The sequence below is a fragment of the Cynara cardunculus genome, assembly GCF_001531365.2.
Source record: "Cynara cardunculus var. scolymus isolate 2C chromosome LG 13, CcrdV1, whole genome shotgun sequence".
Lineage (NCBI taxonomy): Eukaryota > Viridiplantae > Streptophyta > Magnoliopsida > Asterales > Asteraceae > Cynara > Cynara cardunculus.
This window is the reverse complement of record NC_037540.1, coordinates 222,732-236,792: the sequence shown is the minus strand read 5'-3', so window position 1 is coordinate 236,792 and position 14,061 is coordinate 222,732. Positions and strand designations below refer to the sequence as shown.

Genomic DNA, 14,061 nt, shown 5'->3' with positions numbered 1-14,061 from the left:
AAAAATGAAGTCTTGCCTAGATCTTGTGAAGAATGTTTTTGAACGTCTCTTTTGATTCCCCTCTCTTGCTTTTTCTCTTCTATGACATTCTCTCAATTTCGTTCTTTACTTTCAAAGATTGAAACATAATGATAATATTTTGTTCATTAGATTTCCGTAAATCACTATCACCTCTCCTCTCTAACTCTTTGGGATTTAATTATCCAAACAGTTTCCAGCTATTTTCAGTTTAGGGCTTTTTTTTTCCTTCTTGTATCTTGGGTTTTCAATACTCCATCTCTATACAACACAACTATAATAAGAAAATCTAGTTTGTAAGTATGGATTCCACCTTGCACAAATACCATAACTTATATATAAAAACCAAATAATTCACATCCAAAAACTCCAAACATTGAGCACCAATTCTTCAAAATTGGAAGAAAGGTTTTGAAATGAATGTCAGCGTCTTATAAAACACATAAATAAAAAATGGTCTCTTCAAACAAGTATATACTTTTTGTTATTACAACAATTATTGATAGCTATTGATTTTTCATGCACCATATTTGTCTTTTTTAGCAAAGTTAACATTACCGTTATTTATTTTTGCAAATGACGTATACGTTAATACACTTTTAGATGTCAAATCAATTTCTTGTAAAATTATATATCAAATCAAATATTGTTTTTTTTATGCAAATAAAATCACATTACCATAACCCAAAGAACATCCGTTGTTTTTTATTAGAATTAGAATTACTACAATCAATGAAGCAACAAGTATATGATGCAAATCGGAAGGTGGTTGGGTTGGGTTGGCTCAAATTCAATCATTTGATTAATATTGTAATATTAAAAAAAGAAAAATAAATCTATTGCGTGCTCGAGTAGAGTAATTAAACTCCATGATTTTTCATGTATAATATTTATTGTTCTGCCTTTCTTACTCATTTCAATGGATGATGGTGGGTCGGGTTGGGTTGGGTGTGGAAATGCATCATTGGGATTGCTCACTATCTTTTCTAGTTTCATTTGGATTCATAATTTTCTAATTTATTATCAAGACATATTAGCTTACATGTATATAATCATGGGTGTTTGTGTATACCTCCACTAATTACAAGAGTTTTTGGAGAACAGTTAGGAAAATCTTCAATCAACTCAAAAGAGTAATTCCTAAATGGTTCAAGTCTTACTGTCAGTTGAGTTAATCTCACAAGTTCCTGTTACTTTAAAGAAAATTAGTTGTTAGCTAATAAACCAACTATTAGCTGCTAAACTTGTACTCGGAGACATAAGTAGAAAAAAACTTGCAACTTGTAGAAAAACTATTTGAAGGAACTTTCAAAAAGAAAAAGAAAACTAGTTTATGCCTTATCAAACAATTTTTATGTCTATACCTTGAGTTTTCCCAAATCTTAGTTAAGATCATATATACACAAAAAGAAAACAATATATATATATATAATTGATGGAAAACACATACACGAAATAAAATATATATTTAAAATGAGATGGGATAATCCTACTCCACTATATACATACATATATATATATATATACAATTGATTTCACACCAAACCAATCTTGGCTTAAGTGGCAAACTGGGTAGGAATACCTTTGAAGTAAGCATTGACTTTTGTGTATCGTTATTTTATCTTCCTATTTTCATTTTCTTTTTACATCAAAGAGTTTTTTTCTTCCAAAATCTTCTAGCTACTTGATTTAGGGATATAATCTCAACGTTATAAATTCAAGAGTAAACTACAAATTTGGTCCATATGGTTTGTTATAAATAATATTTTTCGTTTATATAGTTTTGAAATTTTATAAAAACGATCGGATTCAATTCCTTCTCTAAGGGTCGTTTAAAAATTCTGTTATCAGTTTCCTTTTTAATCAGTCAAAAACCGCACAAATCAAAATAAAGGACAAATTTACATCTCATTTAATGGTTGTTAGAAGAAGTGTTCACATCCAAACGTTTTTACAAAGAACAAATTTTAAAAGTGAATGAATAAAAAATGTTAATTATGAAAAACCGTAGAAACGAATTTTGTAGTTTCCTCTAATTTCAATAGGATTAAGATAGATTTCTTTTCTTTTCTTTTCTTTTTTTAAAAATGGGAGGAGTATTTGTTTTTCTATGATATATATGTTCACTTCCTCTAACTACTAAAAATAGATTTTTTTTTTCATAATAATAAATTTATAAAGTATTTAGATTAAACTTTTATAAAGTATCAACTATTAATAGAAATCATGGAATTACCATATTTTTGTAGATCAATATTGTTATTTGGCAACATATTATATAAATAAACTTTAACAACGTTTTCCTGAATAATAAACACTGCACCCAAAGGGGTTTGAAGCAATCAACACATGGGATACATTCAATACTTGGCATTTAAAGGGTATTTAGTTTGATGAAATCGTTTAGAGGGATTTGGATTTGGATTTGGATTTGGAATATTTGGTTTTTAGATTCATAATCGAATTGAATTTCATTCTTTATAAGTAATTTGTAAAAACAAACTACAAATAGTTATATAAATTACCTTATTATTAGTTGATTATTGGAAAACAAACATTTTTAATATATTATAAAACATTATTATTTTCGGAATCTCTTGAAATCCCAACCATCCCTATGAGATTTCAAAATCCTATGTTTGAGGGATTTTAAATCCAAACAATCATGCAAACCAAATACGGGATTGGAACGAACTTGAATTGAAAATCTTTTTTCATTCCTGCAAACTAAATGAAACCTATGAGATTTTTCACAGAGTTCACCGATTCAAGTCCTGTAATGCCAATGAGGATTTTCCTGAACGTTCTTCATGGTTTAGCTGCACACAAACTGCCCCATACACCATAGTTAACAAAAAAAAATCTTTATAGCATTCCATTTTTGGATGATTATCACATAGCATGCATGATATTACATTAAATATTTGTTATATGTATGTCAATCTTACAGAGCAGATAAAATTTTCATGTATAAACTATAATTATGAACAAAATTTAAAAGAATATATATATATATATATATATATATATATATATAATGTTGGTTTAATCCAATGATTGATTGTGTGGTCAACAACTCGTGGGTCTTCCTCACTTGACATTTGGTCGTAGTTGTGGGTCTCCTCGGTTTATTGTCTTTTGGAAGATGTTACTTCATAAATCACCTTTTATCTACTTTAACTATATAATTATCTTTTAAAGATTTAGGATTATATACTTTTAGTTTTTTCTAACGTTTAAGTCTCTTATCTACAACATCTTAAATCACATCATGTGTAGTGTACATATGTTTATATACTGCTTTTTTAATAACTACACTCATCTATATAAAATCCCTTTTTTACAGTAAAAATACGTAACAACCAACAAAATTATACTTCTTTTGATATCTCATTAAATTATGATAATCTTAAAAACTAGTATAATTTCTTATGATTTTTTCCATCTAAAACTAGGATTTATAATATTGATTAGCATATATTTGTTTCACAATGTGAACTTTTTTAACGTGTTTGTGAAACAAAAGTCACACGTAAAAGAATTTCACATTATGAACATAATACATATGAAGCAAACATATTATAAAACTAATATATGTTTATCAATACATTAAATGTTAGCCTTAGATGAGAACAGATCATGTGAAACAATACATTTTTAAGATAAAAATTATCATAATTATCACAATATATGGAATTCTGAGATCATTAAGTCCATAATATTTATAACATGAATTATAATGATTTTCCCAATTTAGAAGATATAATATTGATATTGGGAAATTAATAGAAATAATCATTTTTAGGCCTTGGATTTATCTCTTACCTATTTCTCTCCTGAAATTTTAGAAATATCACTATGTCCACAAGTAGCACATTCTCAATTTGCGGAGGGGACAAAATGTAAATAAAATAAAAAAAAAGATTTATGAAATAGGTCCGCAAGTGATATTTCCGCTACTTGCCGACGTGCTGGGACTAATTTACAAATTTGGGCCCTGTATTTACGGAGCTGGTTCATAAACTTTTTTCTTACATTTTGACCCCTCCATAAGTTGAGGAGTTGTCACTTGCAAAGGTAGTGATATTTTTTGAAATATTGAGATAAAAATAACAAACAGATGAATCCAAAGTCTAAAAATAATTATTATAATTAACTTCCTAATGATATTTTAGAAGTCATTGGATTGAATGATATATTCATCTGTTGATATCCATTGGATGTTGAATTTTGCATCGGTCAACCAATCCGATCCAATGGATGATTGGTATATGTTCCATTCCATCCATTGTGTATTTTTGTTGGATGTCCAATTTATTGAATTAAATATCCATTGGATAATCTTATTGAATATCCATTTGATCGGATTGGATTCATCCAACATCTAATAGATGATCGGATCAGACTGGGTCCATTCAATGTATTAATTTAATCCAGCTTTCTAACAATGAAACAAATTGATTAATCACTTCTGATATGTGTTAAAACCAACACAAGTGAGACTAAAAATTAAAAAACCAACACAAAGCAAATTCAAATTTAAGTAAATTGAGATCAAATAATTGGATGAATAACTGGATGGTAATCAGATGGTTGATCGGTTCAGTTCAGTCGATTTTGAACTGTCATCTGAAAACCGATCGATCCAAATTGATATCGAGATTTTCTATCATATTCATCCAATTACAATTGAATATTCAATTATAATAAGTTGATTTCAATTAGATATGTTGACTTTCTATTCACCCCTAGTTTACTTAATTGATAAATGATTTATGATATATGATTTATAATTTATAAAAAAAAAAAAGAAAAAAAAAGAGAGTATGTGATTAGAAGGGCAAAATGGGAAGACAGAATTGGGGGGAAATGGAAAAGGGACAAAAGTAGCGTACTGGTCAATACTACTCATGAAGTTTATGGGCCTGCCGACGTGGAAATTAAAATAAATTTGAGAAATAAAAGAATAAATATTAGGCCAATTTCATTTTCCCCTCTTTCTCCAGAGAAAAACAGAACAACAAAATCACACACATAGATAGATATATACAACATATAGATACATATATATATATATATAGAGAGAGAGAGAGAAAGTGTTTTGTTGTAGAGTTGAGAAACGGGGTGGAGGTGGGGTATTATGATGATGGCGGAGGGATTATTATGATTGTGATGATGATGATGATGAAGAAGAAGGAGGTGATATGTAAATGTTGTTTGTAGAAGGGCTGGCCATGTTGAGGCAGCTCATCGGTCAAGTTCAAGAGCTCTTAGACCTCTACGGTACTCCTCTTCCTCCGCCGCTTCCCGCCGTTCATCTTCCCTACATCTTTCATCATCAACCTCCCACCATACTCGGACAGCCGCCACAACTTCGTAATAACAGGTGATTCTTTTTATGCCCTTGTTTACCTAGCTATTTAGATCGATTTTCATACTTTACCTATGCGTATAATTTGACTTTTATTTTTTTTGTAATCGGTCTTCTTTTTATTTTATGGAAATTGTTCCTTTCTTAGTCAAATTGAATCGATCAATTGGATTGAAATTCTATGAATTCGAAATTTGTTGTTGCTGTTACTTTTAGCTTCGTCTCTGTTGGTGAGTGCTTTTGTAATGAATTTAGTTTGTCTGAAAAGCAGTTCATATTAATCTATGTGATTGATTGTAGTTTGTTTTATTATGAGCTTGAACATTTTGATTAGATGGAATTGTGGTTCCAATCAATGTTAGTTGCCTTTTGTAAACCGAGATTTATCAAGTAATACCTATAGAAAGCGTACTGTTATATTCATGTTAAATGAGTGAAAGCTTGATCTTTTAACGTGTTTTCTTTTCTATACATGTTCTATGTTTTTGCTTTTCATTTTGTTTTTCTGTGCTAAAAGTTTTTGCCTGTTTCCTTTTCCATGGCTTACTAAGTTAATTGCTTTCAAGCCTGAGTACAATTTCCTAGTTGACGTGAGCGTAGAAGACACATGATGCACATGATTTAAGATTTTCCACAGGAAGGGTTGTGATGGTGTTTGCTGAATCTCATTTGTATGCAAGGAACCAATTGATTCAGTAGTGCGTTGTTACAATTTCTCATGTATATGAGTTATTTAGGTATGTCAAATGTGAGGAGGCATCAAAATTAGGGCTTTTTTTGGATTTGACCTACACTCGGTCTTATAGAGCCTTTTAATTATGACTTTTGGAAGCTACAAGTAGGGGATATTGATTTTTGTTTTCATATGTGAAATGAGGATGTGTTGGTGTTCCTTTTCTATGTTAATGTATTTCCGGAAGAAAAGAAAGGTGAGATCGGGGATCTCACCCTTAACTAAAACAAGACTGTACGGTCAGCAGCCTGTATATATATATAAGTGTGGATATTACAAAAAATCATTGGACGAGCAACATGTGCAACTACAGAGTTAGTGCACTCATCCTGACCATTGACACTATTTTTGGAGTGAAAATTCACATATTCAGATTTAAAGCTGTTTGGAGGATCCCCGTTCCCAATAAATTATTCATGAGTATTTGTAGTTGTTTACAAATATCTTGGCCTGCACAGTGCTTTTCATATTAAAATGTTTTCAATTGGAACCCTCAAAGTCCTTACACATTCAACCTTAGAGATTCTCAGGTTTAGTGAATTCACTGAGTTGATTCATATAATATACCGTTACTATGGTATAAAGTCAGTATTTATGATAAATTCCTTGGTCCCCCAAATCCCCAGGTGCAGGGAAACCTCTATATGAGGCAGCCAACTGAGAAAAATTTGCTTTTACGCTGTACCTGGAAATGTCACATATGAATACATCTGTTGTGTACTAATAATGTTTTGACTTGCAAGAATCAGCTACTGTAAAAATTTCTAAAAAAAAGGGTAATTACCTGCCTCAAGAAGGTAGATTGCTTTCAATGTAAATAATTGCTCTCCACTAATAGTATGTTTCTTTGCTCTTTTCCTTTTTAATGTATTTTTTAGCAGTAGTAATGGTTGAATTATATATTAAGTGTGTGTGTAGATTGTTGTCTTGTCACCTTTATTGTGTATTATTGAGGATTCATAAGGGAGGCCAAGAAACTCGAATCATCCATAAATTGCAGTTGGTAGAATAAGAGTCCAACCAGTTTTGTGACTTTTTCAAGCGTCTACCTTTGCTAAGAGTACTGATGGAAATTTCATTGATGAACACTCCTTGAAGATCAATGCTCCTTTTTACACTTACAGGAGCTGCTGATTCTAGTTGCACAGAAATGGACATGCCAAAAGTACTCTTTTGGAAAAAATCGTGTGGGTGTATCTACTTAAACCTAGACAAGTTGATTTGAGGATGATGGAATCACCAATTTTTTAGCCTACATTACTCTTGACATATTTGTCAACTATTTCCATATTATTGGTTTCTATGGAAAATAAAGAAATGGCTTATCTATTGAAGATAATTACATTTTTACAAAATTCAAACTGCTAGTACTATCATTCTAATAGTATATGTAGTAATGTAGATATAGAACCCTTTATTTTGATCACAACTGCCTAGTATTGGTCCCATTTGTCACATGGCTTGCCTTTGTTTTTTCTTTTTGGATTCATGTTCTCTTTTTTAAAGCAATATTTGGCTTATTCTTTCTATCCTTCTAAGGACAAAAGGAACTCTAAACAATCATACACATTTTGGGAATTGAGCTGATGAAATCTTCACAAATTTCTTGATTTCAAATCTTTTATTTATTTGTGCATATTTATTATGCACTAAAGCCTGTTTGGGCATGAATTAACTACACCCATAATGATATTTCCCCTTGAATCATCTAGTTAAAGCATCCGTATCTCATCTTGTAGTAGATCTTAAGGAACAGCATTGATATTACTGGGAACCCTTGGGAGTACTTCTTGATATCCCTTATGACAAATGCCACATTTTTATCTCTTTGAGTTGTTATAATCTAAATTCAACCGCCCATTAAAGAACAAAGGCCAAGACTTGACTCTGGACAGACTGTGGAAACTACCAAACTGGAGTACGGCAGGGGAAGAGGGAATTTCACTGCACCCAGAAGTAATAATTTTCATTTGGTTTGGGTTCTGGTGATGCCCGTAGTTAAGCTTCCAAACAGTCTTGTAGTTGCAAATGGCATATGACAGGCATACTCTGGATATCCGAAACACTCCCCCCCCCCCCCCCAAAAAAAAAATCCAGATGAGGCATGCATTGATGCAGAAGCCCACTAGAAGATCTTATTGCACGTGAAAAGATGTGTGTATGCATGCAAACCTAAAGAACCCCAGAAGTTTTAATAGCATGTGTAATTATCTATCGGAATTGCACATATTTTGTTGTCAGTATTATGATATTTCAGCAATGCCGTGTTATTCGTTTCCTTTTGATAGAAACACCTTCTATTACCATCTCATTGTATATCATCTTGTGTTGACCTTCAAAGTTTGTATAAAGCAACCATGACTATTCATCAGTGTAATTTTCTTTGCAGATGGTGTTTTCTGAACCTTGAAGATAACCCTTCAGAAGATGATTGCTACAATCTGGTAATGAAGGCTGGAAGGTTCCAGATGTTGGAGCCTGGTAAGGCTCCACCTTCTAAGAGAGCTCGAAAGGAGCGAAGCCGAGGAAAATTAGCCGAAACCTCTAGTTCAAATGAGACTATGGAAGAGGAAATCTGGAAAGAGTTCCCCGAAGACTTACATGAGGCTGTCATTGCAAGACTTCCTGTTGCCACCTTCTTCCGGTTCCGCTCAGTTTGCCAGAAATGGAATTCTTTGCTGACTTCAAATAGCTTCTCCCTTCAATGTGCTCAAGTCCCTCAACCCCAACCTTGGTTTTACACCCGAACTCATGAAAATGTCAATACCGGAGCTATGTATGACCCTGTATCAAGAAAATGGCACCACCCCACGGTTCCTGCCATACCCACAAAAATGATCATATTGCCTGTGGCTTCTGCCGGTGGCCTCCTGTGTTTTCTTGACATCGGACATAGGAGCTTCTATGTGTGTAATCCTCTCACCAGATCTTTCAGAGAGTTGCAGGCTAGATCGGTCAAGGTCTGGTCAAGAGTAGCCGTAGGGATGACCCTGAACCAGAAATCAGCTAACGGTGGTTACCAAATCATGTGGGTTGGTTCCGATGGTGAGTATGAAGTTTACGACTCCACAAAGAACACCTGGACATGCCCTGGAAGTATGCCATCTTGTATCAAGCTACCATTGTCGTTAAACTTCAGGTCACAGGCAGTGTGTGTAGACGGTTCGATGTATTTCCTGAGGTCAGATCCAGATGGGATTGTGTCTTATGACATGGAAACTGGAGTTTGGAAGCAATTTACAGTCCCGGCCCCTGTCCACCTGAGCGACCAGAGTCTGGCGGAGTGTGGCGGGAGGATCATGCTGGTGGGGTTGCTGACGAAAAACGCAGCTACTTGCGTATGCATATGGGAGCTTCAGAAAATGACTCTCTTGTGGAAGGAGGTTGACAGAATGCCAAATATATGGTGCTTAGAATTCTATGGAAAGCACATTAAGATGTCTTGTTTGGGTAACAGAGGATTGCTGATGTTATCGCTTCGATCGAAAATGATGAACCGATTGGTTACTTATGATATCTTGAGAAAAGAATGGTTGAGAGTTCCCAACTGTGTGCTCCCACACAGTCGAAAACGACAATGGATTGCTTGTGGGACCGCCTTTCATCCTTGTCTGACTGCCAAGGCTTAACATGTGGTTTCCCAGGTAGTTTTAGTAGTGGGTTGATGCAATCACCCTTTGTGTAATGCTACATATATTACTTCAACTTCAATTCCAATTCCAATTGTCCTTGTAGTAATATTAATCATGTTTTATTCCATTATCCCAATATGTAAAAATTACATTATAACAAATTCTGATGTTAAATATGTCTAAATATTCTAATACATTGTTTTATAGGACCAAATAATTGTCTAGTATAAGTAAATTTCAATAAATTGATGGGATGATTTTGAACATCTTAACAAGTTTTTTATGACACTTTTAAAATGAAGTGTTATATTAGTCTTTTTATGTTATTGGGATGGAAAGTTAGTTCTATTGTAAAATGACATGACCTTTCAAAATGACTTGAAAGAAGTCTTGTCAACGTATTTATAGTACTTTTACATAAGATAGACAATTTGTATAAACTTCAAGACCCCTAGAACAGTTAATTATCATATTTAGGGCTTGTTTGATTGGTACTTTTACATAAGAAATCTTGAAAACGTATTTATAGTACTTTTACATAAGATACACAATTGTATAAACTTCAAGACCTGTAAAACAGTTAATTATCATATTTAGGAGCTGTTTGATTGGTTTTTTATTAAGTCTTGTATTGATAAAGTTGTCCGTGCGGATTAAACTGTTTATATAGATTAAGACAGTTTTTGTTTGAGAGGATTTTTTCATAGATGAAAATAGTGTGTATTTTTATTTTGGAGAAGCAGATTTGGAAAAAACTTGGTTTTCTAAAACTTAATGGATAAGCAACGTTTTATATGATTAAGTATAACCAAGTGGTATTTAGTTAACCGAATAAATTGTAAATCTTATTAAGCTCATTAAATTGTTAACATACAGGCCTTTGGACATTTGTCATCTCCGCAAAAACAGAGAGAAGTAACGTATCATGAAATCAAGAGACCAAGAAACAAGAATTAAATGTCATAATGAAACCAAAGTAACCTTTAATAGTAAATACTAATAATATCCATCATCCCACTGTATTCATATGTGATGTTTTGACCTCGAATCACAAAATCAAAACAGGCATTGTTACAGCTCTTCAGGTACAATATCAATTTGAAATATAACATAAATAAGTACCCAAAAAGGACTATATATATATATCCAGTATAAAGGCAGTTTCTGGACAAACTATTATGCACAGTGTCCCATCTGCATAATGCACACTCACCTCTCGTTATAGTAATTTCTTCCTTCATCGATCACTGCAGGTGAAAAGCCGGGACAAACTCAAGCAAAAAACCTTCACACCCATGCGGAAATTTTCCAGGGGTAACGAATTGAATTGCTACTCGACCATTATTCATCGTCCAAGTTCACTACTTCCTTAACATCAGCTAAAACTGCTGACTCGTTATTACTCTTCGAAGCAAAATCTTTGCCCAAACCTTCATCATTTTCATCATCAATGTTTTCTGCTTCTTGTACATCGGCTATAATTTGAAGAAATTCATCAGGAGTAGCTGCAGGATCCAGCTCACGACATCCCTTTGGAGCATTGGGAGCTTCTTGACCGGTTAGCAAGTATGAAGGTATTTGATGCGAAAACCGGAATATTTCACCTTCCGGTATTGTCCTTGCTTCCTTAGGGTTTAGATGCCTGTGAAACACTGTCTTGAAGCCTGCAACTTTGACAAGTTGAGTAACGGTGAAACCTCCTGCTTCTTCATCCAACTCGTCAACTTCAACGATTTCATACTTGTGTTTTACTTCATTTGGTGTTTCTTCACTCCATTCAGCAGACCAGTATCTGTATAGAGCCCAAATATCTCCTTTTCTAGGATAAACTTGAAGAGTCCCATTTGCCAGTTTTGAAAAATGAACCTTGTGTGAAAAATAATTAGAGACAGAAAGGATCTCATGCTTGCCTGTTCTGAATTCACCAAATGCCTTCGAGAACCCAGAAAACACATCCAGCTCGCTGTTGGTTCTAGAATTAAGCCAGCATACCTTTATCTTAAAAGGGTCCATAGAAATTACCTTGCGAATCAAGGCATAATGCCTCGGCATCCCATCATCATCATCGTATGCAGCCCATACCTGGCCTTCTCCAAAACATCTTTCGGATCTGTCCCGATCAAAATTATGAAAATCTGGATCTGTAACATGGATCATGAGTGGCTCGATGGCATTCTTTGTTGAGTCTCCATTTATCGAATCATCCCCATCTTTTTCTTCCTCTTTCCTGCCAGCCTTTTCAGTTACTCTGTCCTCCATTCCAACCTTAGAGTTAAGCACACTTTCTGAGCTCCATTTCTGCAACTTCTTCCTGATTTCAGTCCTCGCCTTCTCAACAAGTTGAGTGCGAATATCAGTAATTGAGACACCTTTCATGGCATCAACCAGTCCGATGTTACCCTGCTTTAGTCCATATAAACTCGTGGAGTTAACATCTTCTGCACCCTGTTTTCTTTTCACAGAATTTAAGTGCCCAGATGATGAAAGGTTTGCTGCTCTTTTTGAGTTCTTTTTCCTTCTTAAGGCTTCCTCTCTTCTAATGGCTGCCTGAGCTTCTTCTCGCTCCCTTTTTACTCTCTCGTAAGCCCGTTGAACCATGCTTGCAGCTTGAGCAGTAGATGCAGGACCAGTTGTCTTTGAGAATGGGCCCCACTGGAAGCCTGTGTGATTAGATGGATTACCAAAATGCCCTGATTCCCCTTTTTGACTTGTTGTCCTGTGCCTTCCTGGGTTAGATGAGTTCTTGCTGGCTCCTTTGGAACTTTTTGAAGCCTTAGTAGAAATTTTGGTATTTGGTGCCGGAGTCTCCATGGCCAAAAAGGGTTCATGGCAATTGGGGCAGAGGAGATTTTGATGTAGATACATTCTTAAGTACTCATACTGCATCTTGCATCCATGGCATACAGTCCAAAATGTCTTCAGATTCGTTTGTTTATTAGATGACAAAGGATCTGAGGTGGGACCAGTGCTCGTGGTAGCACTGGTATTATCCTTTGGGGTAGTAGTTGTACCCTTTGTTCGAGTGGTTGTACTTCTTGTGAAATTGTAGAAACCATTCTGCCCTGGTGGTGGCGGCGGCGCTGTTGTTCCTCCATTTTGCTTAAAAAGTTTAGCATTCCTCCTCTGGTCATATGCTGATCTTTTGGCCTTATCAGACACCAAACTCCATGCTTCCGAGATATGCTTAAATGCCCCATCTGCCCCTACAGATTTGTTCTTATCAGGATGAAGAAATAAAGCTAATTTCCGGTAATGCTTCCTCACAGTATCATCATCAGCCGATGGGCTGACACCAAGTATCCCATAAAAATCTGATTCACCATTTATTTTATTTTCTGCAGCAACATAGACATCCAGAGTTGCTAGTAGTTGAGAAATACCATCAAGGCCAGGATACAAACATTGGGCCTTCAAAGCAAACTTTTTTGCCCCTGCAATGTCCTTTGCATAAAGCTTCCTCTCGGCAATTTCTTTCGCCCTCTTCGCTTCATCTCTATTGCACTCCATTTTTCTCGTACTTGGTTAGTCTTGTTTGCCACTTGAAATATACAATTTACATCAAAGTCAGCACAAAGATTAAACGCCTCATCGACTAATCCCTTTTGCGTTTCTCCATTCAACCAGCAAAGCAATAAATTTTTTCCCTGATTCAAAATCACGACATTCATAAATAAGGTTGGATCAACAATTTTTAAGATCCAAATTCTAGATTTTATGGCAAAATAAATAAAATGAATGGGCCACAATATCCATAACAAGAAATAATACCATGTCAAATATTTCTCATTCTGGAAGAAAGTTCAACAACTGAAATTTTATAACTTGAAATAAGCTTCAATAGATTTAAATTCCAGAACCATAAAAAGGGCATGACTAAGGATAATTTTAGGTGTTGACAAGGGCAGCTAATCACCTACCTACTTTATTCTTAGGCATACACACACATACATACTGGCATTATATATTGGGGGGAAGCTATTTGTGGAATGCCGCATAATGAATAGTTTACACAAAAGCCTTTATCCCACATCGAAGCCATGTATAGGTCTACATATCATGCCTTAGACATTGTGATAAGATCTAAAATTCAAGCAGGCAACTTTGATTGGAACTGAAATAATCGGCCCGATTCGAGAGGGGCAATGTCTCCAATTACACAATACTTTGATAATGAAAACCAAGGATGAAAAATAACGAATGTAAAAAGCCTGCTTTAAATAACCCACGACATTAAGTAGGCAGAGGAATAACTCCTCACCCTTTCATCTACCCGCTAATAATTAGGCATAGTAACTCCTCCCCACTCT

The 14,061-nt window shown here is 34.5% G+C and overlaps 2 protein-coding genes across 6 annotated transcripts in view; one reads left to right on the top strand and one right to left on the bottom strand.

Annotated features, from left to right (window-relative positions):
- Positions 1-5,103: 5,103 nt before the first annotated feature.
- Positions 5,104-9,881, top strand: LOC112525690 (F-box only protein 6-like). The gene is made up of 2 exons (XM_025135913.1): positions 5,104-5,404; positions 8,512-9,881. The coding sequence occupies exons 1-2, from the start codon at positions 5,229-5,231 to the stop codon at positions 9,749-9,751; spliced, it is 1,416 nt and encodes a 471-aa protein (XP_024991681.1). The 5' UTR covers positions 5,104-5,228; the 3' UTR covers positions 9,752-9,881.
- An 853-nt stretch (positions 9,882-10,734) lies between these two features.
- The window catches only part of LOC112525741, a 9,957-nt gene continuing 6,630 nt past the window's right edge, over positions 10,735-14,061 (bottom strand). For 3 of the 5 annotated variants that reach the window (XM_025135982.1, XM_025135983.1, XM_025135984.1), the window contains one exon: positions 10,735-13,398. In XM_025135982.1, the coding sequence (XP_024991750.1) occupies positions 11,096-13,261 (2,166 nt within the window). In that variant the 5' untranslated portion in view covers positions 13,262-13,398 and the 3' untranslated portion in view covers positions 10,735-11,095. Of the gene's footprint in view, positions 13,399-13,522; positions 13,817-14,061 lie in introns of those variants that run through there. The other 2 variants (XM_025135986.1, XM_025135985.1) reach the window with 2 other exon arrangements.